Raw genomic sequence first — 27538 nt, forward strand, 5'->3', positions numbered from 1 at the left:
AATGTAGTTTTCACTGATTCCTTGATTGTTTAATTTATGCTTACTTTCCAAGCTCTATGTGCATTTATAAATTAACTTTTTCTGTGATCTTTTCTCTAAAAACTTTATTATCACTTGCAGAACATGATTGGCATTGGTTTTTTTAATGGGAATTTATTCTTCCAATTCATTCAGATTGGTGGATTTCTCCTCACCATAAATTCTCTACTTAATAAGGTTTATCAAATATTTAAAGTTTTCTCACATTCATAAGTGAATATTACATATGAATTTTCTGATGTAAAATAAGATTTGACTTCTGGGAAAATGCTTTCCTACATTTGCTACATTCATAGGGCTTTTCTCCTGTATGAATTATCTGATGTCTGAGGAGATGACACTTCTTGATGAAGGCTTTGCCACATTCAATACATCCATAAGGTTTCTCTCCTGTGTGAATTCTTTGATGAGTAACAAGCACAGAAGTGTTGCCAAAGGCTTTGCCACACACGATGCATCGATAGGGTTTCTCTCCTGTATGAAATCTAGAGTGTTTATAAAGGGATGAACTATACCTGAAGGTTTTCCCACATTCCTTACATTCAAATGAGTTCTCAAGTGTATGTGATTTCACGTGTTGAGTAAAGGAGGAGTTCCAGGTGAATGATTTTCCACATTGACCGCATTCATAAGGTTTCTCTCCAGTGTGGAGTCTCTGATGGACCATGAGTTGTGCTTTATGTGTAAATGCTTTCCCACAATCACTGCACACAAAGGGTCTCTCTCCATTATGTATTTTCTGATGAGTTGCAAGGTGAGCCTTCCTGCTATAGGCTCTCCCACAGTCGTTGCATTCAAAGGGTTTTTTTCTTGTATGATTTTTTTCATGTCTAATAAAATGAAACTTCGTTTTGAAGGCTTTCCCACATTCACTGCATTCATAAGAGTTTTCTCCAGTATAACATCTATTACAATTAAGTAAGTCTGAAGTAGGTTGCAAACTCTTCCTATATGACTTACATTTATATGATATTTTTCTTGTAGGATTAAGACTTGTGCTCATATTATAACCATGAAGTCTCTTCACAGTCAAAATTTTATTGAACATGAACAAAACTGAATTCAAAAAATTGTCTTTGCTTTCCTGGTGCTTGTCTGATTCATCAATAAGTGGGCAGTCAGCTTCTAAAAAGGAGTACAGTGAAACATTCCTAGTTAATCTTTGCCATCAACAGTTATAGAAACATATATGATTCCAAATCTAGTCTCTCATTCTGAAACAAATCTGTATTTGCCTTGATCCTGGGCTTTAAGAATAAAACTGCTAAAGAGGAAATGGGAGCACAGAATGACAATGAGAACAGATGGCTTAACTTGTGACCTGAGGAAAGATAGTAAAATAGCACAAGGTACAGTAAGGAGGGTACAAAGGAAATCAAAAAGTTGCTCAATTGCTCAACAAGGGCATATGGTTAGCTCACAGAATGATGACAGCCCACTGTGGAGATGTGATCAATGGACCGGGTAGCCAGGGGAACAAGAGACAAGGGAGTTAAGGGAAAATATCAGAGGGAAAACTAGATTTGGAGAAGGGAGATCAGAATCAGGGTCCTTACTACCTAATTCCTAGATTACCCAGGTAGAATAGCTCCTTATTTCCCTCATTCATATCTCTTTTTCCTCTTGATCATCTGGCACAATGTCATTTCCCTTCAGGAACATTTTTCTATCTCCAACCCTCTAACCTCATCCAAACCACGGCTGAGACATATCTGTAGACAGGGCTCCAACACTACTACAGCTGGGATTCATTCTTACACGTACTTGTAAGCCCAGGAACACAAAGGTCTAGCAGGTCATTCGAGGGTGTGCTATTCTTAGCCCAAGCACAGATTCTATCTGCTTGTTACCATTTTTATTCAGGCTAAGTTTTGATATATGACAAGTACTGCTTTTACATCCTCTTTCAATCTGCCTAACAAACTAGTCCCCAGAAAGCCTCTTTGCCCCTGAAGTCACATTTTTAACTCCTAATCTCAAAACCCTATAAATCCCCAATACACTGTTCCATTAAAAACAAAAAAAAATTAGGGAGGGGGTTATAATTCCCCACTCGTGAATTTCCTTCCATGTGGAGTTACTACAATACCCCTAGCCTTTTGCTTCATGCCTTATCCTCTGTGGAGCTGGCTGAGTAGTGGGCTATAGCCATTAATACACATTTCTTTATTGAGTGGTTCTAAATGTGGGGACTGGGTTCCTGTCTTCTTTCCTCTCTACTTCAACCAATGAGAAGCAGCATCCTGTGTTACCTTGGCCAACAATAACCAACTGAAAAATCCAGGGTAATCAGCCTGGTGAACAAAAATATGCAATACAATGAATTCACTCATGGTATCTAAGCATGCACTACTCTAGCCCTCAACAAATACCTACTTCTGTTCCAAGGATTCTAGATTCTAAATAGCTACAATCATTTGCTCATGTTCCTTCCCCACCTTAACTTGCCCTCCTTCATCCTCTCTCATCCTATCTAGTATTTAGATATCCTTTAGGGAGGAGCCATTGTTCCATGATCTTAAAAAAAAGGCTCCTCCAGTCTTTGCCTACTTTAAACTTTAGGCTCCATTTTCTCTGAACTTCTAAGACAGTCATCACTGCTGCCTAAACCATTTATTTTGACAACTAGCTAGATTAAAACCACAATGTTACTGTGCATTGAACAAATGTTCCACATTCATCAAATTTTAAAATATATGGCTATGTTTTGCCTTTTCAACTACAATTTACAAACCTGGAAAAACAATTTTTTTTCTTTATTTGAATCCTTCTCAGGAAACATTAAAAAGCCTTGTTGAATGCAAGGATAAGAAACATCCCCACAATCCCTGACTTTACAAAAATGAATTAATTAAATATTCATTGAATGTCCATGATGTGCTCAGCTATGGTGTGAAGAAAAAAAATGATACTGGACTTTCTCTTCAGGGAGTAATCATGAGAAAACATGCCTTAAAGCCACAGGTTTTTGTTTTTTTTTTTTAAAGTCTTAAAAGCCACAGGATTAAAAAAAAAATCTAAGATAGTATATGTCAAGTTTTCGTTGACAGAGCCATAGTAGAGTTGGGATGGGAATTCAAAGAAGGCAGAGATCAATGTAGGCTAAAGTTACCATGAAAGAGGAGAAAACTGAATTTAGACTTCATAGCATGCTGGTTTTGAAACCGAGTGGGGCCTTGAGGGGCTCCCAGGCACTGAAACCATGAGGCCTGAGCGCTGAGGCCTCCTTTTGTCCACCATTTCTTCCAGGCAAGACTCCAGCCTCCATGACCATCCCTGAGTTCCAAAGGGTGGATTTGAACAGTTGCTAATCAAGGGAGGAGCAGCTAAGAAACAACCTGAGGCAGGATTAAAGGGACCAGAGAAGCTCAACAAGATTAAGAGAAGATCACCTGAGACTGAGGGAGTGCAAGCCCTGTTCACACCCTAATCTTGTCAGGACACCACCTTTGAACCCCTGTTATAAAGCCCTTAATCAAATCCTCTGGGAGAGAGATACATAGTTTTTCAAGGCTGAAGCCCAGTGTGTCTCCCTTTGCCTGGCAAAGCAATAAAGCTATCCTCTTCTACTTCACCCAAAACTCTGTGATTTGATTCAGCATTGCTGTACAGAGAGGCCGAGCTTTCGGTAACGGTTTTAGTTAGATGGAGCAAATCAGAATCAAAAGGACTAATGCGGAAAAGAAAACTGTGTACAGAGGATGCTAAAGAGTCTAATTGCATGGAATAGGGAAAAGATGGACAATTCTGGATAAACATGGGATCACATACAGAGGGATAAGCGATTTAAATACCATAATACAGGTGATACAGGAATAACATGTTTGTCAGAAGAGTGACAAGCAAAATGAAATAATTCAGATAAATCTTGCAAGAACATCTAAGATAAACCAGAAAGTAGGCTGGAATTGGCAATATAAGTATTTACATAAACAGCCAAGATACCATATCAGGAGTTAAAATTCATTTGTTTTATGCCAGTAGTAATTGGGGTTCCAGGGAATCTAAAACACATTTAATTGGTATCTTAATCATTTGAAACATACTTCTTTTATGGACTCTGTGCAAAGGGAAGATTTTATTTTGAGTCAGTCTTGGATAAACTAATAGTTGAAATTGAAGGTAATAAGTCACAATAGTATTTAAGGAGAAATTCTTAAGAGAAAAAGCCAAATTCCTTACCACAGTGATTTTGTGACTACAGACCAGGAGACCAGTCACTACCTTTTATTGTAAGGATAAAGGTAAAGGGTTGAAGAATATTAAAAATTGGTTACTATGATAAAACAGACAATAAGGCCAGGTAGGGTAAAATTAAGGGAATGGAGAGCTGGTGAGGCAAAGATGCTGGAGATGGCACAAAATAAATAACTGTAGTCTTTAGAGTGATGAAGTTTCTGAGGGAGTTACTGTGGACAGAATTTCAGAAGATGGAAGAGAAGTCAAACAGCAAAGGGTGAATAAGCTGTGAGAAAGGGTGAGGGCAGATTAGTGAGGAACTAATTCAAATAAAGTTGGAGGACAGTTTCCAAAAGATATCAATATTATCAAGTGAAGCAGAAAGATGCACTAGAAGGTAGATACCCCAAGTTAGCTGTAAGACTAAAGATGAGCAAGGTAGGGTACACAGGGGGAGTATATGCTGCAAGAAAAGGAACGAGTTTTTTTAAAAAAGGAAAAAAATTAGGAAGAACATGTTATAAAAGTTTTGAAATAAAAACAACTAACATATGCTGAACACTTACTGTCTGCCACTATATGAAGGGTTTTGCTTGTATTAACTCATATAATCTTTACAAAAACCTGAGGTAAAGTCATATTATCCCTATTTTATAAATAAAGTTGTGCTACAAAATAATTAGGTTAGACAGAGGTTGGTGGAATAAGACTTCAAATCCACATAATCTGACTACATTATTAGAAACAGATGTATGGAAAGATCTGCCATCATGTTGAGGAGGGAAGAAGAATGAGGATTCTAGGGACTGAGAGAACCAACAAGCACTTCGATGGAACAGGCAGCGCGAGGAGCCAGAGCGGAGAGGAAGGACATCCTCCCACACAAGAGCTGAGAAACAGAAAGAGCAGCCACGTGGAAGAGTGGAAGTGAAGGTGTCACCTGGGGATCTGAGGATGTTGTGTCAGGTGTACCCAGTCACTTTCAAACGTGTGTGGTTTTAAGAGGTGCTTCCTGAAAAGTATTTCAAAGGTGCCTGTCCCTCACTCACCAACTGGGATCTCAGTTCCAGAGACTCCCATCTACCTGCTTTCTCTGACTCACCTGGAGAGCGCCAACGTGGGTTCTCTCCCTCCACCATCCATGGCTCTTGTCCTTGCTCCACCTTGAAGATCACTATTGTTTTGGTGACTGGACACCCTGTTCATGGGAAACAACACAGAACTGGGGACAAAGTGCTAGGAACAAACGACTACCTCACAATTCGGGTTTGCCTCCTGGAGTCTTAGGGCCTGTGAAGATGACAGACAAGCTTTAGACAGAAAAGACCCTTCTTCATTTGGGAGGCAGAAGCATTAAACAAATTATCTGATCCCCAAAGGGGATTAAGAATCTTTGACCACTAAAATTCAGGGACAAACTTACTAATGCTTCAGAATGTTCACAGCTTTCGCAGGTCTTAAAGGAAGGGCACTATTAAAACATAATGAGTTACACTGAAAAGTTACCACCCACTGTCCTTACCCATTGAGATGAGGTTTCTAAAGTTCTCCAACATCACATCCCAATACAAGGTTCTCTGATCACAGTCAAGCAGCTGCCACTCCTCTGGGGTGAATTCCACAGCCACATCCTGGAGTGTCACTGATCCCTGTAATAGTACATGGATCTTCAAACTAAAGTGTGCATCATTTGGGGACTTATAAGAGAATCATGGCAGCCTCTTAGGATCATATCATGTTCATTGCTGAGGTTTCAGAAAGTAATGTATGATAACTACTGTACACCTGATTCAGAAATATACTTTGTGATAGAAACAAAAATTATATTAAAAATATTCAACTAGTGCCAGGATAATTCAATGGGGGAAAGAATGGTCTTTTAAACAAATGGTGTTGGAACAACTGGATCTCCACATGCAAAAAAATGAAGTTGGACTCCCCTCAACACACACACCTCACATCATATATAAAAACGAACTAAAGGGCTTCCCTGGTGGCGCAGTGGTTGAGAGTCCGCCTGCCGATGCAGGGGACATGGGTTCGTGCCCCGGTCCGGGAAGATCCCACATGCTGTGGAGCGGCTGGGCCCGTGAGCCATGGCCGCTGAGCCTGCGCGTCTGGAGCCTGTGCTCCACAACGGGAGAGGCCAAAACAGTGAGAGGCCTGCGTACCGCAAAAAAAACAAAACAAAAAAAAAAAACAACGAACTAAAAATGGATCAGAGACCTATGTGTAAGAGTTAAAACTAGAGGTGACCCTTGAACAACCTCTCCACAGTTAAAAATCCACATAACTTTACAGCCCTCCATATCCGTGGTTCCACAACCACGAATTCAACGAACCACAGGTCATGTAGTACTGTAGTATGTATGTATTGAAAAAAATCTACATATAAGTGGACCCACACGGTTCAAGCCCGTGTTGCTCAAGGGTCAACTGTACATAATTCTTAGATGAAAACAAGGGAGTAAATCTTTATGACCTGGGATTAGGCAATGGTTTCTTACACATGACAGAAAAAGTGTAAGTGACAAAAGGAAAAAAATAGATAAATTGGAATTCACCAAAATTAAACATTTTTAAGCTCCAAAGGATACCATGAAGAAAGTGAAAAAGACAATTCACAAAATAGGAGGAAATATTTGTAAATCATATATCTAAAAAGAAATTTGCATCTAAATTATAAAAAGAATTCTTACAACACAACAATAAAAAGAAAACCCAATTTAAAAATGGGCAAAGGATTTGAACAGACATTTTTCCAAAAACAGATATGGTCCATAAGCACATGAAAAGATGTTCAACATCATTAATAAATACAAATTAAAACCACAATGAGGTATCACTTTATACCCACTAGGATGGCTAAAATCAAAGGCAGACAATGATAAGTGTTAATAAGGATAGGGAGAAACTGGAACTCTCATACATTGATGGTAGAACTGTAAAATGGTGCAGCAACTATGGAAAACAGTTCAGGAGTCCCTCAAAATGTCAAACATAGAGTCACCATATGACCCAGCAATTTTTCCTAGGTATATACGCAAAAGAATTGAAATCATACATCCCCCCGCCAAAGAAAAAACCATACACAAATGCCCGTAGCAGAATTATTCATAATAGGCAAAAGTGGCAACAATATGGGTATCCATCAACTAATAAATAGATAAACAAAATGAGGTATAGCCATATGATCCAATATTATTCAGCAATAAAAAGGACTCTACAACATAGATGATCCTTGAAAATTTTGTGCTGGGTGAGAGAAGCCAGTCACAAGAAATCACATATTGTATGGTTCCATTTGTATGAAATGCTCAGAATAGGCAAATACATATAAACATAAAGTAATTCAGGGCTGGGGGAAGGAAGGAATGGGGAGTGACTGCTAATGGATATGGGGTTTCTTTTGAGAGTAATGAAAATGTTCTGAGATTAGTGGTGATGGTTTCACAATTATGACAATATACTAAAAAAAACCCCACTAAATTGTATACATTTTAAAGGGGTCAATTTGTAATATGTGAATTATGTCTAAAAATTATCTTAAAATATTACTTATATGTTCTTCATTCATTCACTCATACAATATTCAATGAGGACATACCAAGTACAGTACTAGAGATAACAAAAAATAAAATTATTACCGCCCTCAGAGATCTTACAATCTATTAGACACTGCAAAACAAACATGTAAAGGTAATAAGATGTTAGAGGGGCTATAAGGTTAATACGCCAGACTCACATAAGCATAAATAAAATAGAAAAATACAGATTTTTTTTTTCCTGCGGTACGCGGGCCTCTCACTGTTGTGGCCTCTCCTGTTGCAGAGCACAGGCTCCAGATGCGCAGGCTCAGCGGCCATGGCTCACGGGCCTAGCCGCTCTGCGGCATGTGGGATCTTCCCGGACCGCGGCACGAACCCGTGTCCCCTGCATCAGCAGGCGGACTCTCAACCACCGCACCACCAGGGAAGCCCCCAGATTTTTTAATATGATAAAATACATCCTCTCAACCATAAAGTCAAAATCATGTTTAACTTAAACTGAAATTAAAAAGGCATGTGGTAACATGCCTACTGCAAAGAGATAGTTAAGACCATATAAAGCAGGTGTCAGCAAACTACAACCCACAGGTTGACCGCCTGTGTTTGTAAATAAAATGTAACTGGAACACAGTTATGTCCATTTGTTTACTTCAACTACAAGAGCAGAGTTGAGTAGTTGCCACAGAGATTATATGGCTTTCAAGCCTAAAATATTTACTATCTGTCCCTTTAAAAAGTTAAGAGAGGGGCTTCCCTGGTGGTCCAGTGGTTAAGACTCCTCGCTCCCTAAGCAGGGGGCCTGGGTTCAGTCCCTGGTCACGGAACTAGATTCACATGCTGCAACTAAAAAAGCCTGCATGCCACAACTAAAGATCCCGCACACGGCAACGAAGATACCACATGCCACAACTAAGACCTGGTGCAGCCAAATAAATAAATAAATAAATATTAAAGAAAAAAAAAAGTTAAGAGACTAGGCAGGGTTTACCCCAGGAATGCACAGATAGTTCAATATTGGGAAATGTATTAGAAATTCTTTAAACTGTTATATTAAAGAAAAAATATATTATTTTATTGACAGGTATAAAAAAATGATATGAGAAAAAAAGTTCCCAATTTATGAAAACAATCTTAACAAGCTAAAAATCCTTAACTTGATTTAAAAAACAAAACAAAACAAAAAAACAACTATCAACCAGATTACAGGAGGAAACAGTAAGACACTGGAAGCATTCCCACTAAAACTGGAACAAAAAAGATTTTGGCTAGAAATTACATTCAAAATTATAGTTATTAGAAGTCCTGTCCATTGACATAAGACAAGGAAAAAATATGGAGCCTACATATTAGGCAATAAGGGACAAAACTCCATTTGAAGAGTATATGATGGTCTATCTAGAAAATCTAAGAATCAACTAAAAAACTCTTGGACTTAGTAAGAGTTCTGTAAGTTGACATAAAGTCAAATAGATAAATCCATACTTTCCTCTACACCAGAATAGCCAATTAGAAAATATAATGAAAAAAGATCCATTCCATTCTCAATAGCAACTTAAACCATATGTAAGAATAAACATCATAAGAAATGTAAAAGAATTACCATAATAAACCTATAAAACTGTAATGAAGGACCAAAAAACAATGAATAAAATGAAGAACTCACAAATAACAAATGCTGGAGAGGGTGTGGAGAAAAGGGAACCCTCCTACACTGTTGGTGGGAATGTAAGTTGGTACAGCCACTATGGAGAACAGTATAGAGGTCCCTCAGAAAACTAAAAATAGAATTACCATATGATCCAGCAATCCCACTCCTGGGAATGTACCCGGACAAAACTATAATTCAAAAAGATACATGCACCCCTATGTTCACAGCAGCACTATTCACAATAGCCAAAACATGGAAACAACCTAAATGTCCATCGACAGATGAATGCATAAAGAAGATGTGGTACATATATACAATGGAATATTACTCAGCCATAAAAAAGAATGAAATAATGCCATTGGCAGCAACATGGATGCAACTAGAGATTATCATACTAAGTGAAGTAAGTCAGAAAGAGAAAGACTAATACTATACGATATCACTTATATGTGGAATCTAAAATATGGCACAAATGAACCTATCTACAAATCAGAAACTGACTCACAGACATAGAGAACAGACATGTGGTTGCCAACAGGGAGGAGGGGAGTGAGAGGGATGGACTGGTAGTTTGTGGTTGATAGATGCAAACTATTACATTTAGAATGGATACACAACAAGGTCCTAACGTATAGCACAGGGAACTATATTCAATATCCTGTGATAAACCAAAATGGAAAAGAGTATGAAAAAAGCATGTCTCTATGTGTGTAACTGAGTCACCGTGCTGTACAGCAGACAGTGGCACAACATGGTAAATCAACTATGCTTCAGTTTAAAAAAATGGAGAACTCACTATTGAAAAGTTATGAATTCTCTCCAAATTAATCTAAAAGTGTAATGCAATCACAATAAAAATACCTAACATACCCCCTTATGGACCTTGACAAGCTGATTTTTAAATTCACATGGAAGAGAAAATGCTCAAGAATTGCTGAAGACTCTGGAAAAGGAGCAAGGTTTACTTATGGATCCAGGTGAATATTAAAAAGGATATGTACCTGGACTTACCAGTTGAGTTCATATAGCACTTCTTGGCACTCTGTTCTCTGCTTATTCTAGGGAACACTCTAAGAAAGTCACAGGAGGGACTTCCCTGGTGGCACACTGGTTAGGACTCCACGCTCCCAGTGCAGGGAGCCTGGATTCAATCCCCAGTCAGGGAACTAGATCCCAAATGCATGCCTCAACTAAGAGTTTGCATGCCACAACTAAGGAGCAGGCAAGCCACAACTAAGGAGCCCGCCTGCTGCAACTAAGACCTGGTGCAACCAAATAAATAAATAAATAAATAAAAATTTATAAAAAGAAAGTCATAGGAAAACTGATGTTATATTCATCACAGGATTGTTACTGTCAATATTGTTTCCAACACTATCTCTATGAAAACCCATTGTGGGAATCCCCTGGTGGGCCGGTGGTTAGGACTCGGCACTCTCACTGCTGGGTCGTGGGTTCAATCCCTGGTTGGGGAAGTAAGATTCCACAAGCCTCGGGGTGCGGCAAAAAAAAAAAAAAGAAAACCCATTGTAAGATATTTTCTTTGGAGAATTGTGCCAAGAAAAAATTTACTTATCCGGGGAATTGTTCTGCTTTATTCTCAAGGACAAAGCCAGTACTTTAAAAGGTTGGCTATCCATTTTCTATGATCACCAGAAAGACTGGGTATACATATGCAGCTCCAGCTAAGTGCAGACCCTATAATCTGGATATCAACTTAGCACTTTTGGACCTGATCTATTCAATTTACGTTTTCCCTGACTACATTTCCTTTTTATTATGTGGATTTTTTTTTTTTGGCTGCGCCGTACGGCATGCAGGATCTTAGTTCCTCGATGGAACCCGCGCCCCCTGCAGTGGAAGCACGGAGTCTTAACCACTGGACCGCCAGGGAAGTCCTTATATGGATTTTTTAAGAGATTTAAATAGCAATAAATGGATGCCTTACCTCTAAGTTGACCATTTTTGCAGCTCTTACACAGAGATCTATGAAAGTAGAAATGGGGAAGAGAGTAAAGACATGAGAAACATCAGGACTGCAGTGTAGAACCCTGCTCTGTGAAAACAGAAGCACACACACTGCAGTCTCAGAAAATGCCACCCAGTGGTTGAACGACATTTCTAGCAAGTCAGAAAAGTCTATATTTTATAAGCAATGATCTCTGTGTTATTAATATATGGAGCTTAGATAAGTATCTTGTACATTTCTGTCCTACAGACCTAACAGCAAGTCGTTAACCTTTAAACCAGTGACTTTTTTTTTTTCTCCCAGAAACGTATCCTAAGTAAATACAAATACTTGTATCCTAAGTAAATAATGAATGAGTTAAAAGGATAACTAAAAGCCTGACCTCCGAAGCTCAGTATCTTTAGAAGTCATTCCTTCCTGTGATTCTCTGGTCTCTGTTCTGTAGCTGGAGTAAGAGATCTCAAATAGGTTTCTTGAGAAGGCCGGATCCAGGGACCCGGCGGGGAGAGGGGGGAGGTGAGGATTTTTTTTAAGCTGGAGTCTTCAGTTTAGACTCTAAATCTGTTTCTCCCTCTCCCTCCTCCTCCCCCTCGGAATTCACCATCTCCTATGAGCCCAGTCTAGGCTTTTTGAAATTCCAACCAGCACTGCTAGGGCCCTAGAAAGGCTAAAATGTGCAAGATGGACCCCCAGCTTTATTTCGTCTTCACTGGAAAATCTGAAGATTCACCAAGAGATCCTTAAAAAAAAAAAAAAAAAAGACACACCGAATTTTACTCAGCATACATTACTCAAATATTTCAAAAGGAAAATATGTCCAACGCTTTGTTTTGCAGGTTGTTTTCATCTTGCGAAAAAAAAGAAATTTGAAGAAAACTCATCTGGATTTGAATCTCAGATCTTCTATTATACTAAACTGTTTGAGTCTAGGCAAGTTAACTTCACCTCTCTCAGCTTCAGTTAATTCATATGCAAAATTCGTATGATTGTTGTGATAATACCCTAAGAGTGCATCGAAGTTTCTCTAGAATCACTTTATTCCTAGATCCCTTAACATGGTTTAACTTTAAACCATTGTAAATGGTTTTAAATGGTTCTGGTAGGACCAACTGTGCTGGGAAGGTGTAGTTTGATGCACAGACTTCTACATAGTGTCCTTTACTTGCAAGGGCAGGAATGCAAACCGAGCTTGCTCTAGCCCCACCCGGGATCTAGGAACCCTCTGAGTGGCGGTCGGGCCCTTCTCTTGCTTTCTCTGAACTACTCCAGAATTGGACAGGACCCACACACCCAAACACGAAGTCACCGCACGTGAGAGTTTTAAGGTTTTTCAGTTCAGTAAGCCAATAAACCGGTCCCTTTCTTCCCGCCCTTCCCTTATGTCCCCCAAGTTCTGCAGAGTCATACCTGCCAGTCTTTCACTGCCACACTCCCAGCTCCGACTCTAAGCTGGAGATCAGGTTACGGAGATCTCCCAGATCTGGGCGAAACCCCGAATCTCACTTCATACAGGGATGGTTGGAAAATTACAGACTACAGGCTACTGCCCCACTGCGCGTGTGCGGAAGTAACTGCCCACCCAGAGATTCCCAAGTTCCCCCGCGGTGCAGGCTATTCATCGGGCACTACATTTCCCATAAGGCCCATGGAGCTTGTTTCCGGAATGCGTCACATGCTCCTGCCTCTTTAGGGGGAGATTCCTGGGTTAGTATCTCTGGGGCCGTTTGGAGAGACAGGGTCATTTATAAAAGGGAGATGTATATATCCTTTTTGTTTAAAATGAAAGACATCAGCTTTTTTTTTGGAAATTTTATTTTTTTATACAGTAGGTTATTACTTATCTATTTTATACATATTAGTGTGTATATTTCAATCCCAATCTCCCAATTCATCCCACCACCACTCCCCACCTCCCGCTTTCCCCCCTTGGTGTCCATACGCTTGTTCTCTACATCTCTGTCTCTATTTCTGCCATGCAAACCGGTTAATCTGTACCATTTTTCTAGGTTCCACATATATGTGTTAATACATGATATTTGTTCTTCGCTTTCTGACTTACTTCACTCTGTATGACAGTCTCTAGATCCATCCACGTCTCTACAAATGACCCAATTTCATTCCTTTTTTATGGCTGAGTAATATTCCATTGTATATATGTACCACATCTTCTTTATCCATTCATCTGTTGATGGGCATTTAGGTTGCTTCCATGACCTGGCTATTGTAAACAGAGCTGCAATGAACATTGGGGTGCATGTGTCTTTTTGAATTATGGTTTTCTCAGGGTATATGCCCAGTAGTGGGATTGCTGGGTCATATGGTAATTCTATTTTTAGTTTTTTAAGGAACCTCTACACTGTTCTCCATAGTGGCTGTATCAATTTACATTCCCACCAACAGTGCGAGAGGGTTCCCTTTTCACCACACCCTCTCCAGCATTTGTTGTTTGTAGATTTTCTGATGATGCCCATTCTAACTGGTGTGAGGTGATACCTCATTGTAGTTTTCATTTGCATTTCTCTAATAATTAGTGATGTTGAGCAGCTTTTCATGTACCTCTTGGCCATCTGTATAGACACCAGAATTTTTAAATACTGGAAAATCTAAATCAGCAGTATGCTAAAGAGAATAATTTACCCTTAGTTCAGTTTCTTCTAGCCATACACTAGCTTAGGTCAGGGAGATGAAAAGAACCCAACAAAGTAGACTGAGATGGAATAATCCGTGAGGCAGGTGGAAAAGAAGGAGGGTTTGAATCTGCAAAATCAAGGGAAGAAAATGTTCCAAGAAGGAAGGAGTGATGCACTGCATTAAATGCTGCTGATAGGTCAGGTAGGATGTGAACTAATAATTGGCTAGTGGATTGAGCAGTGTGGGAGTTGTTGAAACATGCCCTTTTGGTGTAGTGATGGAAGTTTGATAAAGTCTGATAAGAGTTAGGCAAGGGTGGGATGAAACAATGGGAGAAAGGAAGTACATATAGACAACTCTTCAGTTTTGCTTTTTTAAGATGAATAGAAAAATAAAGCTGTCCTCTGCATATGGAATTGGGGTCCAGAATTTTTTTTTTAAGATGGAAGAAATTAGTGTTTGTATCCTAATTAAAATGATACAGTGGAGAGGGGGAAATGGACAATACAGGAAAGACGACAGTTGCAGGAGGAAAGTCCTCGAGGAAAGAAGGGATGTAATCCAGTACATAATCGGGGGGAATCAGTTCTAAGCAAGAGTATGGACAATTTATTCATTGAAATAAAAGGGGAGGCATACAGGGAGGAGGAAGGGTAAGCTGGGACAAAGTGAGAGAGTAGCATGGACATATATACACTACCAAATGTAAAACAGATAGCTAGTGGGAAGCAGCTGCATAGCACAGGGAGATCAGCTTGATGCTCTGTGACCACCTAGAGGGGTGGGATAGGGAGGGTGGGAGGGAGACGCAAGAGGGAGGAGATATGGGGATATATGTATACATATAGCTGATTCACTTTGTTATACAGCAGAAACTAACACAGCATTGTAAAGCAATTATACTCCAATAAAGATGTTTAAAAAAGGGGGCGAGAGGCAGAGTCGATAGGTACAGATGCAGACAGGTGGACAGATCTGGTGGTGGGAGAATGAGGATGTCCTCACCTGAATGCTTCTATTTTCTCAGTGAAATAGGAAGCTCAAAGTGAAGATAGGGAGAAGGTATTAAAGGTTTGAGGAAAGAAAATACTGTATTACATTGATTCTAATACTTTTTCATATTTCAACATCTGTGAAATTGCTGTCTTACAAATGATGGCATGCCATAGTTTAATTGACAGCATTTTTTTTCTTTCTTAGTAATATGTAAAATAATGATGTATCTTATAATCAATGGCATCTGAGATCCTAATGTTATTTAGGAATGGTGAGAGTGAATGGATTACAGAAATGTAGTACTATTGCCTGGCATCATTAAGAGCCCGCTTGATATTAGTAGCCCTTAACTTTACTGGCATTTTCAATGTCATAAAGACATATTTTTATATCTAATCTTTAAAAAGTCCTTTCTTGACATGTAGCTCACTTGAGCAATTGCTCTATTTCCTAGCTTTCTTTCATAGAATAATTTTCTCTAAAGAGTTGTTTCTTGTTGCTGTCTAAATTTTCTCACTTCCAACTGTCTCCTCAGTCCATTCTAATTGGCTTCTTGACCATAACTACACTCCTAAAACTGCTCTTGTCAAGTTACCAATGAAATTTCAGTTGAAAAATTAAATGGACTTTCTTAGTCCTCATCATATTTGACCTCAACGGCATTTAAGAAAATTGAAATACTTCCTTATTTTGGCTTCTAGAACATCTTACAAAAGATCATTTCTCCCACCTCACTAACACTACTTCTTTATTTTCTTTACTGAATACTCTCCCTCTGTCCTGCCTCCAAATGTTGGAATATTCAAGGGTTTGGCCTTGGGCCTTTTCTTTCTGAAGTTTTCCTCAAATGGTCTCATTCAGTCTCATGGCTTTAAATACCATTTATTTGACGTTGACTGAGAAATCTATATCTCCAGCCCTCATCTCTCCCCTGAATTTCTGACCCCTAATTCCTTATGCCTACCTGAAATCTCCCCTTCGAGAGGCTTAAAAGCCACCTCCAACTTCACATGTTCAAATCAAATATTTAGGAGCCATCCTTGATTTCTCTTCTTCCTTTTTCCTGTCTTTCTCTCATAGTATATATGTTCTATGAGGGCATATATTTTATTCGTTTTTGTGATATTGTGATTTATAATAAGAAATATGTATTTGGCCTTCATCCCCAATTCTGGCTCAGAGCTCCTAAAACTCTTGGAATTCCCTAAGTGATGAGAATGAGCATGGTGTCTTTTGTTATGTTAATGAGGTGACCTTTGGACTGCACCTAAGGATGGGGGCTGATTGCCAGGAAAACCAAATCATGTGATTAGAGGGTTGGAACTTTCAGTCCCATGCCTCCTAACCTCTGGGTAGGCGAGAGAGGCTGGAGGTTGAATTAATAGCCAATGGCCAATGATTTAATCAATCATGGCTATGCAATGAATGATTTAATCAATCATGGCTATGTAATAAACCCCCAAAAAGATGGGGTTCAGAGAGCTTCTGGCTTGGTGAACATGTGGAGGTGTGGGGAGAGTGATGTGCCCAGAGAGGGCACAGAAGATCTGTGCCCTTTTTCCATACTTTGACTTATGCATCTCTTCCATATAGCTGTCCTTGAGTTATATCCTTTAATAATAAACTGGTAGTCTAGTAAGTAAAATGTTTCTATGAGTTCTGTGAGCCACTCTAGTAAACTAATCAAACCCAAGGAGGGGGTTGTTGGAACCTCCAGTCTATAGGTGGTAGGTCAGAAGCACAGGTAGACAACCAGGACTTGCAATTGGCATCTGAAGTGGGGCCAGACAGGCAGTCTGAGTGGACTGAACCCTTAACGTGTGAGACCTGACATTATTGCCAGGTAGATAGTGGCAGAATTGAGTTGAACTATATGACACTCAGCTGATGTCTGAGAATTGCTTGGTGATGGGGAAAAAAAAATACACGTTGGAATTGGTGTGAGTAGAATTTTAGTTTTGTCTATGATTATATCTCCAGAGGCTGACACATAATAGGTGCTATATAAAGATTTTTGAACACTGAATAAATGTGAAACTGTCTATAGTTTCATGTCCATAAGTGCAACCTGTCTGGTTAGGGTCTTGAATCTATAGATCAATTTGGGGAAAATTGACATCTTAACAATATTGAGTTTTCCAATCCATGAGCATGGTATATCTCATCATTTATTTAAGTTTACTTTAATTTCTCTCAGCGGTGTTTTCTAGTTTTCAGTGTACAACTCTTGCATATTTTTTGGTCAGATTTATCCCTAAATATTTCATAATTTTGATATTATAAATTGTATTTTTGAATTTCCATTACCAATTGTTTGTTGTGACTATGTAGAAATACAATTTATTTGTGAATGTCGATCTGTTAGCTTTTCAAAGTTTCCATGGGATTTCTTACATAGATAATCATGTTATCTGCAAATAAAAAGTTTTATTTCTTCCTCCTCAATCTGGATGCCTTTTATCAATTTTCCTTAACTTATTGCATTGGAAATAAGATATCCACCACTACAATGATGACTAGAAATGGTGACAGATGACATAACTGCCTTTTTTCTGAACTAAGGGGAAAAACATTGTCTTTCACCATTAAGTATAATGTTAACTGTAGGTTTCTTGTAGATGCCCTTCATGAGATTGAGGAAGTTCTCTTTTAGTTTTAGGTTTCCAAGAGTTTTTCTGAAGAACAGATGCTGTATTTTCTCAAAAAAATTTTTGTGTCTATTGAGATTATCATGTTTTTTTCATTTTTAGTATATTAATATGGTGAATTACACTGATACTTTTAATGTTAAACCAATCTTGCATTCCTGGCATAAACCTCATTTGGTCATGTCCTTTTTCTGTATTGTTGAATTCTGTTTGCTAAAATTTTGTTTAAAATCTTTGCACTTATGTTCATAGGGTATACTGGTCTACCAGTAATATGTGGTCTGGGTATCAGAGTAATGCTGGCATCATTGAATGAGTAGGGAAGTTTTCCTCCTCTTCCATTTTCTGGAAGTTTGTGTAGACTTTAGTATTATTTCTTCTTTAAATATTGGGTAGAATTCAGCAGTAAAGTCATCTGGACCTGGAGTTTTCTTTCTGGGAAGCTTTTAAACTACAAAGTCAATCTCTTTATTAGATATAGGGCTATTCGGGTTACAGATTTTCTTCTTGAGAGAGCTTTGGTAGTTTGTATCTTTCAAGGAATTTTTCTATATCATCTAAGCTGTCAAATATATTGGCATAAAGTTGTTCATTATATTCTCTTATTATTCTTTTATTTTATTTATTTATTTATTTATTTATTTTTTTGCGGTACGCGGGCCTCTCACTGTTGTGGCCTCTCCCATTGCGGAGCACAGGCTCCGGATGCGCAGGCTCAGCGGCCATGGCTCACGGGCCCAGCCACTCCGCGGCATGTGGGATCTTCCCGGACCGGGGCACGAACCCGTGTTCCCTGCATCGGCAGGTGGACTCTCAACCACTGCGCCACCAGGGAAGCCCTACAGTCTCAGTTTTGACCTATAGTAAATATCATTGATAAAACCAATATAAACAATATGTCTTTGGTATCGTCAATAATTTTTAAGCATGCAAAGGATCTGAGACCAAAATATTTGAGAATGTTGCTCAATGGAAAAAGAGATGAATGAAACAAAGGGCTAGAAACAACTTACACTATCATCAACATTATCTTCATTATTAGCAGCAGCAGCAGCAGTAGCAGCAGCGCCATCCATATACTGAATCATCGAATGATTCTGCTGTGCTGAGTACTGTCCTAAGCTCTTTGCATGCATCATCTCATTTAATCCTCATAATAACTCTATGAGGTGAGTATAATTACCATCACTCCATTTTTCATATTGGAAAACTGAGGCTCAGAAAAGGCTTAGAAACTTTCCCAAGGTCCCAAGCTAGTAAAGAATAGAGTCCAGGTCTGTCTAATTCCAGGGCATCACTTATGCTCTGGTCTTAGAGTAGGAGATGATGATGGGTACCTGTGGGGTTGAAGATAATACAAGCTTCCACTCACATATTCATTCTTTTGTAAATATTAATATCATATTTACTATTTTCATTTTTTATGACTTCCTGTTCCTGCTTCATTTTTCCATATTTCTTTGAGCATATGTATTAGGTTTCTTTTAAATTCCTGCTCTGCTCATTCCACTACTTCAGAAATATGTTTATGTACGTACTTAAAGGATTGGAATAACATGCACACACAGCTATTCTGGTGGTCCTCTTTGAAGGGTTGAGATTATGAAAAAATCCAGTTCAACCAACCTGGACAGTGTTTCATTTTATTTCATTATATAAAATGTAGAAACCCTGATTGAGAAAAAATAGGGAAGAGACTTAAAAGAAACTGAAGAATCTTCTTAGGAAAGCAATGATTGCTGAAGGATACCTTGCTCCAGCCATGATAAGCATCTGTCTTCTTGGCAATCTACGGCAAAGCTCCAGGGACAGTATAATCCCAGATCTCTCCCACTCACCCCCTGAGCCTTGGTCCTGGATTTGTGTGGTAAGAGGCTGAGGAAATATGAAAAGAACCAAAATAAGAACACTCTCCATGGAAGTCAAGCTCAGAGACTGGTCCTCTTTCACTCTGCTGAGTACATTAGGAGCAGGAAAGGTCAAAGTTCCTGAAAGTCTATCTTCCGTTCATTTGGCTTTTTCGGCTTGCGGCTCTAGCATGGAGTTGGGCAACCCACCGCTCTTCCTCCACTCACAGATATCTGCATAGGTGCATGTCCGGCATTTCCAAGCCTCCTCCACATCAACACCTTGAGGCTCTCGGTGTCCCATCCAGTAGGCCATATAGTGCTGCACTTTGTTTCTCACCTCCGTCTCTTCAAAGGCCACTATCTCTGTACCCAGCACAGTGGCAGTCTCTTGGTGGATATACTCAATCTTCAGCATATCAATAACTGGGAGGTCAGACAGTGTTAGAGACAGGAAGACCAGCTCCATGAGGTCACCCAAGGACTTCACAGAGAAGCCTCCCTGCCGGGCATGTCTCAGCACTGAAGGTCCCAATGGCTTTTCTGGACACAATTTTGTGTGGTGGATTAGGCTAGCAGTGGTCACTTTCCCTTGTACCATGGCATCAAAGATATATTTGTACAGGCTGACTTGAAAACTGTCTTTTTTTCTCTGAGCGTCTGGAGGGAGCACAGGGTGCCTGCGTGTCTTGAGTTCAGCCAGTTCCAGTTCCCCCCTGGCTGTATAGTGCAGCTCATCAATCACTCCAACAAGGAGCACACCCTCCACTTCTCCAAACACTGGAAACTCTCTGATGCGCCCTTCTGACTGCAGGGTAGGAATCATTGATAATATGTTCAGAAACTTAATTGCCCAAGCATCTTCTTTAGAGGTGATGGGGACAGTCACAAGATCATGAACTTCTAGTTCTCTAGCTAGGTGGATGCTGGCACCAGTGTCCAAAACAGATGACTTCTCAGGTGTCAAGAAACCAGGAAGCTCCTTCCCATATACCATTTGCTGTTCACACCAGTTCTGAGTAGACAGGTCAGTGACATACAAATATTTAAGATGGAATTGTTCCATAGGTGACAAGACATCCAATCCTCTTTTCCACTTTGGTAAGCTTATGAGCTTGCCATCCTTCCCAGGGAGTTCAGAAGAAGGGCCAGGCTTGTTATGTGAAGTACTTGACTCTTGTGTATCCTCCAGGTCCAGAAACTCTGAGTCACTCAAGTCTGAGAACCCTGAGGCCTCTGCTGACACCGTCTCCTCTTCCCTAGTCTCTGCCATGGCACAGCTCTGGATTGGGCAAAGGCCGTGCATATCATGTTAAAGAAATGCATTACCCAAATGAAAAATTTCTCAAAAGCACTTTCAAATTCCAATGAGGTAAAAAAGAATCACGACTAATTATTTATATACAATCTTTAAAGATGCTTATTTATTTATGACCAATTAGTAATGCTATAGAGTTGTACTACGGGTACAATTTACAACAATAAGACTCATTGTATCATCCATATATGAATACTTGGCAAAAATTTTTAAGGGCAAAATAAAACTTAAGTTTTATTACTGAATCTGGTACTAACATACCATATGTGACTTTAAGCAAATCACCTACTTTGTCCTCAGTTTCTTCTTTTAAAAGGAAATTTGAGGTTTGCCTTTTTTCCTTCAAAATTCTACTGACTTGGGACATTATTTCATTTTTTAAGTGAATGTAGATCATTGTAAATGTTGGAGCAATGTTTGCCAGTTTACCATGGACCACTTCTACAATTCTTTTGATACAAAGTCCTTGACTAGGAAAATAAATCTCAATAACAAACTGTTCCTTGAGAAAAATCAGCTCTACAATGACTGCTTTTAAATGTAGTTCTCAGAAACGTAGTGTGGCGAAATTCAAAGACTAACTACAGATAAATACAAATAGATCTACTCATGAAGTAATAGCATGAAGTAATGAGAGAGGATATTCACAGCAACATGTGGAAATCAGTTGTTTTTTGTGTTTGAGATATATTAAGAAAATGACAAGAAGAAAAAGCTCTTGGTGGGTTTTACTTTACCTTTACTGACTGTGTAAATTCCTCCTAACACTATAGAAATTGGTGTTTCCCACTAAGTTTATTTTCTTCCTCCACAAGAAATTAGCTTATGATGGAAAATATGTAAGTGAAAACTCTTAAAATATTACTGTATTTTGCTATAAATAATAGTGAATATTTATTGCACAGTTATTGCGTGCTAGACACTGAGCCAAGTGCTTCACACCCAATATCTCAGTACTCTACTGAGGGACAAATACTCTCCCTTTTTACAGCAAACAATTTCACAAGCACAGGAGACAGAATAGAACAATGAACACAATCTAGATAAATAACTGTTGACATGTTGCTGTGTTTGCTTCTTTCAGGTGTTTTTTTTTAGCCTAACTATTTTAAAATAAATTACAGAAATCATCATGCTTCAAATACAAATGCTTCACATACATTTCCAAAGAAGCCTCCTACATTAACTACAATATTATCATATCTACCAAAATTAATAATTCCCTAATACTCCAGTCCATATTCAAATTTCCTCAGCTGCCCTAAAAAACATTTGGATAGCTTTTCGTTAAACCAGGAAACAAAGACCATACATTATGTTTGATTGTTTTGTCTCTCAAGTATTTTTAATCTTAAGAAACTAGGGAAGTTCCCTGGTGGCCAAGCGGTTAGGACTCCGGGCTTTCACTACCATGGGCCAGCTTCAATCCCTGGTCAGAAAAAAAGAAACTAGTAGGGGGGAGGGATAAATCAGGAGCTTGGGGTGAGCACATGTACACTACTATATATAAGATATTTAGATAACCAACAAGGACCTACTGTATAGCACAGGGAACTCTACCCAATATTCTGTGATAACCTATATGAAAAAAGAATCGAAAAAAGAATGAATATATGTATATGTATATGAATTACTTTACCGTACAACTGAAACTAACATAACATTGTAAATCAGCTATACTCCAATAAAGGGACTTCCCTGATGGTGCAGTGGTTAAGACTCCGTGCTCCCAATGTAGGGGGCCCGGGTTCAATTTCTGGTCAGGAAACTAGATCCCATATGCATGCTGCAACTAAGAGTTTGTATGCCACAACTAAAGAGCGGGTGAGCCACAACTAAGGAGCCCACCTGCTGCAACTAAGACCTAGCACAACCAAATAAATAAATGTAAAATAAAAAACTATACTCCAATAAAATTAAAATATGAAGAAAAAAAGAAACTAGGCAAATTATCTTGTGAAGATACTCTTTTTAAGCCTTCCTTCTTACTTCACATATCTAACCCTGCATACAAAAAACCCCCAAAAAACAAAACAAGGTATGAGCAGCCCACTAGTATTTTGACTTTGGGTGACAAGAAAATAACTTGACACAGAATGTAAGCTGACTGAGGTAAAAACTGTGAGCGAAGCTTCCTCCTTGCTACTCTAAGGAGCAATGAAAGAGCAGTATGTACCAACTCCCATGTTAAAAACTTAACAACTGATACCTTGAAAATGGTATTAGTATTAGTTATCATTGTACTTAACTAATTTTTAAATAGTCTAAATGTCCCTAATGAAGGAAAACACAGATAGCTGGAAAACAAGTTATTTGCAATGAACCAAAGTAATATAATGCTAAGACATCTGGGTATATCCTATAAAGTTATTGCTTTATAGGATATTTCAACAGTAATAAAACACAGAAGCTGCACGTTTACACAAGTGTCTTAAACTATAAATGTGCCTTAGATAATGATAGTTTGAAAATTAGTAATGTTGGACTTCCCTGGTGGCACAGTGGTTAAGAATCCGCCTGCCAATTCAGGGGACACGGGTTCGAGCCCTGGTCCGGGAAGATCCCACATGCTGTGGAGCAACTAAGCCCGTAGGCCACAACTACTGAGCCTGCTCTCTAGAGCCCGCGAGCCACAACTACTGAGCCCACGCACCACAACTACTGAAGCCTGCGCATCTAGAGCCCGTGCTCTGCAACAAGAGAAGCCACTGCAATGAGAAGCCCGTGCACCACAACAAAGAGTAGCCCCCGCTCGCCACAACTAGAGAAAGCCCGTGTGCAGCAACGAAGACCCAAGACAGCCAAAAATAAATAAATAAATATATTTATACAAAATGAGTAATGCTATTTGGACTATGAAGTCCCTGAAACTGGGAGAGAATCTTTACCCTCCACCAAGAAACAAAAGTTAAATGGCAATTAACACGTATACTTCGGGTTGCCCCCTACCCCCACCCCGCTGCAGGGGAGGGCACTAAATCCAAATCAACTGACCTTGAAAATAGTTTACTTCAAATATCCAGTCCTGGGCTATCCAATATGTAGCCACCAGTCACATGCAGCTATTTAAATTTAATTAAAATTAAATAAAATTAGACACATTTCAAGTGCTCAGTAGCTACATGTGGTTGGTGGGTACCACATTATAAGGCACAGATATAGAACACTTCCCTGTCACACAAAGTTCCATTGGACGGTACTGGTTTCAATTATTTCGTATGTATCTATTAACTCTCCAAAGAGAGCGTAAGCTCCTGAAATGCATGGACTTCCTACTTGTTTTACATACGACACTCAAAACAGGGTAGCTCTTAACAGGTAAGTGAAATGTTTGTAAAGAAGACACAAGGGACTTCCCTGGTGGTGCAGTGATGAAGAATCCCCCTGCCAATGCAAGGGACACGGGTTCGAGCCCTGGTCCAGGAAGATCCCACAGGCCGCGGAGCAACTAAGCCCGTGCGCCACAACTACTGAGCCTGCGCTCTAGAGCCCGCCAGCCACAACTACTGAGCTCACAGGCTGCATCTACTGAAGCCCGCGCACCTAGAGCCTGTGCTCTGCAACAACAGAAGCCACTGCAATGAGAAGCCCACACACCGCAGCGAAGAGTAGACCCGCTCACCGCAATTAAAGCCTGCGCGCAGCAACAAGACCCAACACAGCCAAAAATAAATAAATAAATAAATTTAAATTAAAAAAAAAAAGAAGACACAAAAGGAGTGCATTCTTTATGGAATTATTTACCTAAAAGGAAAAAACAATACACTGGGGATGGACAATTTAGACTCAATGTGTTGCTTGGACTTTCCTATGCAGAAAAAATCCAGGCAAGGGCATGATGGCAGTGTGCACTTTGTCCCCAAATTCAGTTTGTATCTTTTTGACAGGAGATGATTTTACATGGTACATGGATCAACATCTTAGAATAAATATAAAGCTTCGAGTGTTCTTCAAAGGCATAATTTCATATGTAGTGTTTCTAAGCACAAGTTTGATTTTTTAAATAAATGTAAGTAAAAAATTAAAAATATGAGGCTAACAATACATGTTGTACATAGGTATGGTAGAAATAGGTGGTAAGTGAATGAGCTATTTGGGAAACACCAGCATGCTGCCAAGAGTCTGGGGGTCCTAGAGATCTGGATTCTGAACCTGAGTAGGTCAATAGTATTTAGTATGCTACTTGCCTTATGAGTATTCTTGGGCAAGTTTGAAGTTTTCCTGAGGCTACTGACACATCTTTAAAATTAGAGTACTCCTTCCAACCATACTCAGCTACCCAAACAACTGAGTGATGGCAAAGTACACACATTGGCACTCAACAAATGTGGATCTCCTTCTTCATCTCAAGAGAGAGATGAGATAGTACACCTATTCCCTCTGACAAATTAAATTTTAGGAGAGAAGAAACTTCTACTCACCTGGGACTTGGCCGATCTTCCTCCTCACAGGAGAGGTAAAATGCTGAAATGACAAGGCTGGGGGAGGAGGAAAGAGCTCTGAAAGACCAGGTCTGCAATCGGAGAATCCAGATTAGCAACTCTGGGCCTTGCTAGAACAGAGACTTTTGGTCCTTTCTCACCTGACCAGTCCCTCACATTGCGGCGTTTCCTCCTTTCTGATTCACACTGCACAGACTGTTGCTCACCCCAGATCCTACGTAAAGCTTGCCTGGCTCCGAAGGCAAATTCTCCGTGACTTGTTCGTTTTGCCCATACCCTGGATGCCGTTACTTGATCCAATCCCCACTCCCTGCAAGTAAAAGGGTCAGCAATAACTAAGGTCCCCCAGGAGCTCCGAGAGCAGTTTCCTCTTCCAGCCCCAACTTCGGCCCAGAAGCTCGGGCAGAGACCTCAGATCAGATGTTTTTCCCCTCTGATGGGTTCCTGCTGCCTGCGGAACTGCCTCTGCCTTCACGCTCAACATCCTGACTTGCTCGGTGCAGCCCGGCCTTGTGGGCTCCAAGAAAGCCTTCAGCGGAGACCTTCCCACCGGCCCCAAAACCACTGTCTCCCCGGGAATTCCATGCATGTCCTAAAGTTTACTGAGCACCTCCCTACAGTGTACTGGAGGAGCGAGCAAAGGATTGCTGGACTTGGAAAGGGGTCCCAGCCGACAGCAGGGTCTTCCAAGTTCGAAAGGTCCTGAACCCACAGGAGCAGACGCGATAAGCCGCTGCCCCGGAGCCGTTCCCACCCAGAAAGGGGGTTGGGGGGACGCGGCACCCGCGGAGACAGATCCCCTGAGTTCCAAAACGCAGCCCCTCAGCCCGCCACCGGCATTCGCCGGCCTTCCCCTAACCTGGGATATGCCTCGGAACCCCGGACTCCACCGGCTCCGCCGCGGCCTCGGAACGGCTCCCGGACCCTTTCCCCGGACACGCAAGTGCAAGACAGGGAGAAGACCTCTGGTTTCGCGCTTCGCACAGAAGCCTCCTGGACACCAGGCCCAGAATGCCCAGCGGCTGCCCAAGGTCCGCCCCCTCCCGGAGGCCTCAGCTGCGCCGCTTAGTCTTCGTGTGTCTGCGGCTCAGACGCGAACCACGCTAGCTGCGGGGCGGAGGAGGGTCCTGATGCTGTTCCGCCTCTGCGGAGGTCGAACTTGTGGGTCGCTGGCTGTGCGTGTGGGTTCATTCGGGACGGAACTGCGCCGTCACCTGACCAAGAAGCTCCCACCCTGGCGGCTCCCGGCTACTGCCAAGCCAGTGTAGGGGAAAGGTCTAGGGCATGTCCCTTTCCGCGGTGCACTTGGCCTCTGCCCGTTAGCGCTGCGTCTGCGCTTTGCCACCTTGTACGCCTTTCTTTGCACCTCGCACCAACTTTCCCAGCTGAGAGAACAGCCACGAACTCACTTTTCGAAGATGCTGACGCTCGTCTCATCAATGTATTTCTTTTTTCTATTTGCTTGCTTTTTAATTAACCCTTTTATTGGGAAATATAACACAATTATATTCTGAAATAGAAAGTATAATAATTATTGAACAGACATATCATGTAGAGCAAAAATAGTGTCGTGCCATTCCCAAATACACTCTCATGCCTCCTTCCTGAGAAAACCACTTGTCTGACTTTTATGACAATCATCGCTTTTTTTTTTTTTAACAGTCATCACATATTTGGAAACGATTTGTGACAAAGGTGGCATCGCATAGCAATGGAGAAAAAAAGATGACCTTTTCAATGAAGGTTCTGAGACAATAGGGTATCCTTATGAAAAAAAATATAAAATGAGACCCCTTGTCTCACTTCATCACAAATATCAATTCCAGGAGGATTAAAAACCTAAATACATTTTGGACTTCAGAATAGGGAAAGATTTTTTTTTAATCTATTTATTTATCTATTTACTTACTTATTTTTGGGTCCCGCAGCTTGCGGATCTTAGTTCCCGCACTAGGGATTGAACCCCAGCACCAGCAGTGAAAGCAAGTCCTAACTACCGGACTGCCAGGGAATCCCCCGATTTCTTTTTAAAAAATACAAAAATGTTGGGAGTTCCCTGGTGGTCCAGTGCTTTCACTGCCCTCGCCTGGGTTCAATCGCTGGTCAGGGAACAAAGATTCCGCAAGCAGCACAGCACGGCCAAAAAAAAAAAAGTTAAATAAAAAAGAAAATTACAAAGGAGATTTTGGGTCAGTTGGGGGAATTTAAATGTGACATATATTAGATAATAGTATCAATCAATTATCAATATCCTGAGTGTGAAAATGATTTTG

General features: G+C 40.2%; 3 protein-coding genes across 8 annotated transcripts in view; all 3 read right to left on the reverse strand.

Annotated features, from left to right (window-relative positions):
* Window positions 1-11396, reverse strand: part of LOC114899164 (zinc finger protein 684-like) — a 30574-nt gene extending 19178 nt beyond the window's left edge. The window contains exon 1 of one of the 3 annotated variants that reach the window (XM_029229631.1): window positions 11363-11396. The gene's annotated coding sequence lies outside the window, so the exon portion shown is untranslated. Of the gene's footprint in view, window positions 1-5320; window positions 5363-11362 lie in introns of those variants that run through there. The other 2 variants (XM_029229634.1, XM_029229632.1) reach the window with 2 other exon arrangements.
* LOC114899162 (zinc finger protein 684-like) lies at window positions 3-26203 on the reverse strand. Of its 3 annotated transcripts, XM_029229625.1 has the most exons (6): window positions 26125-26203; window positions 25245-25301; window positions 11363-11400; window positions 5741-5867; window positions 5321-5416; window positions 3-1164 (listed from the first exon to the last, which is right to left on the reverse strand). In XM_029229625.1, exons 3-6 carry the CDS (start codon window positions 11375-11377, stop codon window positions 260-262), a joined length of 1143 nt encoding a protein of 380 aa, XP_029085458.1. In that variant the 5' UTR covers window positions 11378-11400; window positions 25245-25301; window positions 26125-26203; the 3' UTR covers window positions 3-259. The 3 variants fall into 3 exon arrangements, with proteins under 3 accessions (XP_029085458.1, XP_029085457.1, XP_029085459.1); XM_029229624.1 differs by lacking the exons at window positions 25245-25301; window positions 26125-26203 and adding an exon at window positions 12791-12913; XM_029229626.1 differs by lacking the exons at window positions 11363-11400; window positions 25245-25301; window positions 26125-26203 and adding an exon at window positions 12791-12905.
* On the reverse strand, window positions 18856-26262 carry EXO5 (exonuclease 5). 2 transcript variants are annotated; one of them, XM_029229628.1, is made up of 3 exons: window positions 26125-26262; window positions 25245-25575; window positions 18856-20787 (listed from the first exon to the last, which is right to left on the reverse strand). In XM_029229628.1, the coding sequence occupies exon 3, from the start codon at window positions 20776-20778 to the stop codon at window positions 19666-19668; it is 1113 nt and encodes a 370-aa protein (XP_029085461.1). In that variant the 5' UTR covers window positions 20779-20787; window positions 25245-25575; window positions 26125-26262; the 3' UTR covers window positions 18856-19665. The 2 variants fall into 2 exon arrangements, with proteins under 2 accessions (XP_029085461.1, XP_029085462.1); XM_029229629.1 differs by having other exon boundaries at window positions 25245-25301; window positions 26125-26261.
* Between the last annotated feature and the right edge of the window lie 1276 nt (window positions 26263-27538).

This window comes from Monodon monoceros, unplaced genomic scaffold, assembly GCF_005190385.1.
Source record: "Monodon monoceros isolate NGI ecotype Baffin Bay Population unplaced genomic scaffold, NGI_Narwhal_1 Super_Scaffold_18, whole genome shotgun sequence".
NCBI lineage: Eukaryota > Metazoa > Chordata > Mammalia > Artiodactyla > Monodontidae > Monodon > Monodon monoceros.

Excerpts from the sequence above, each read along its gene's own strand:
- LOC114899162 (XM_029229625.1), bottom strand. Across the intron at positions 5,417-5,740 it reads TAGAAACCTCATCTCAATGG|GGTGTCCAGTCACCAAAACA; the intron begins GTAAGGACAGTG and ends TCCCATGAACAG. Across the intron at positions 1,165-5,320 it reads CCCACGTTGGCGCTCTCCAG|AAGCTGACTGCCCACTTATT; the intron begins GTGAGTCAGAGA and ends ACTCCTTTTTAG.
- EXO5 (XM_029229628.1), bottom strand. The coding sequence starts at position 20,778 with ATGGCAGAGACTAGGGAAGAGGAGACGGTGTCAGCAGAGGCCTCAGGG.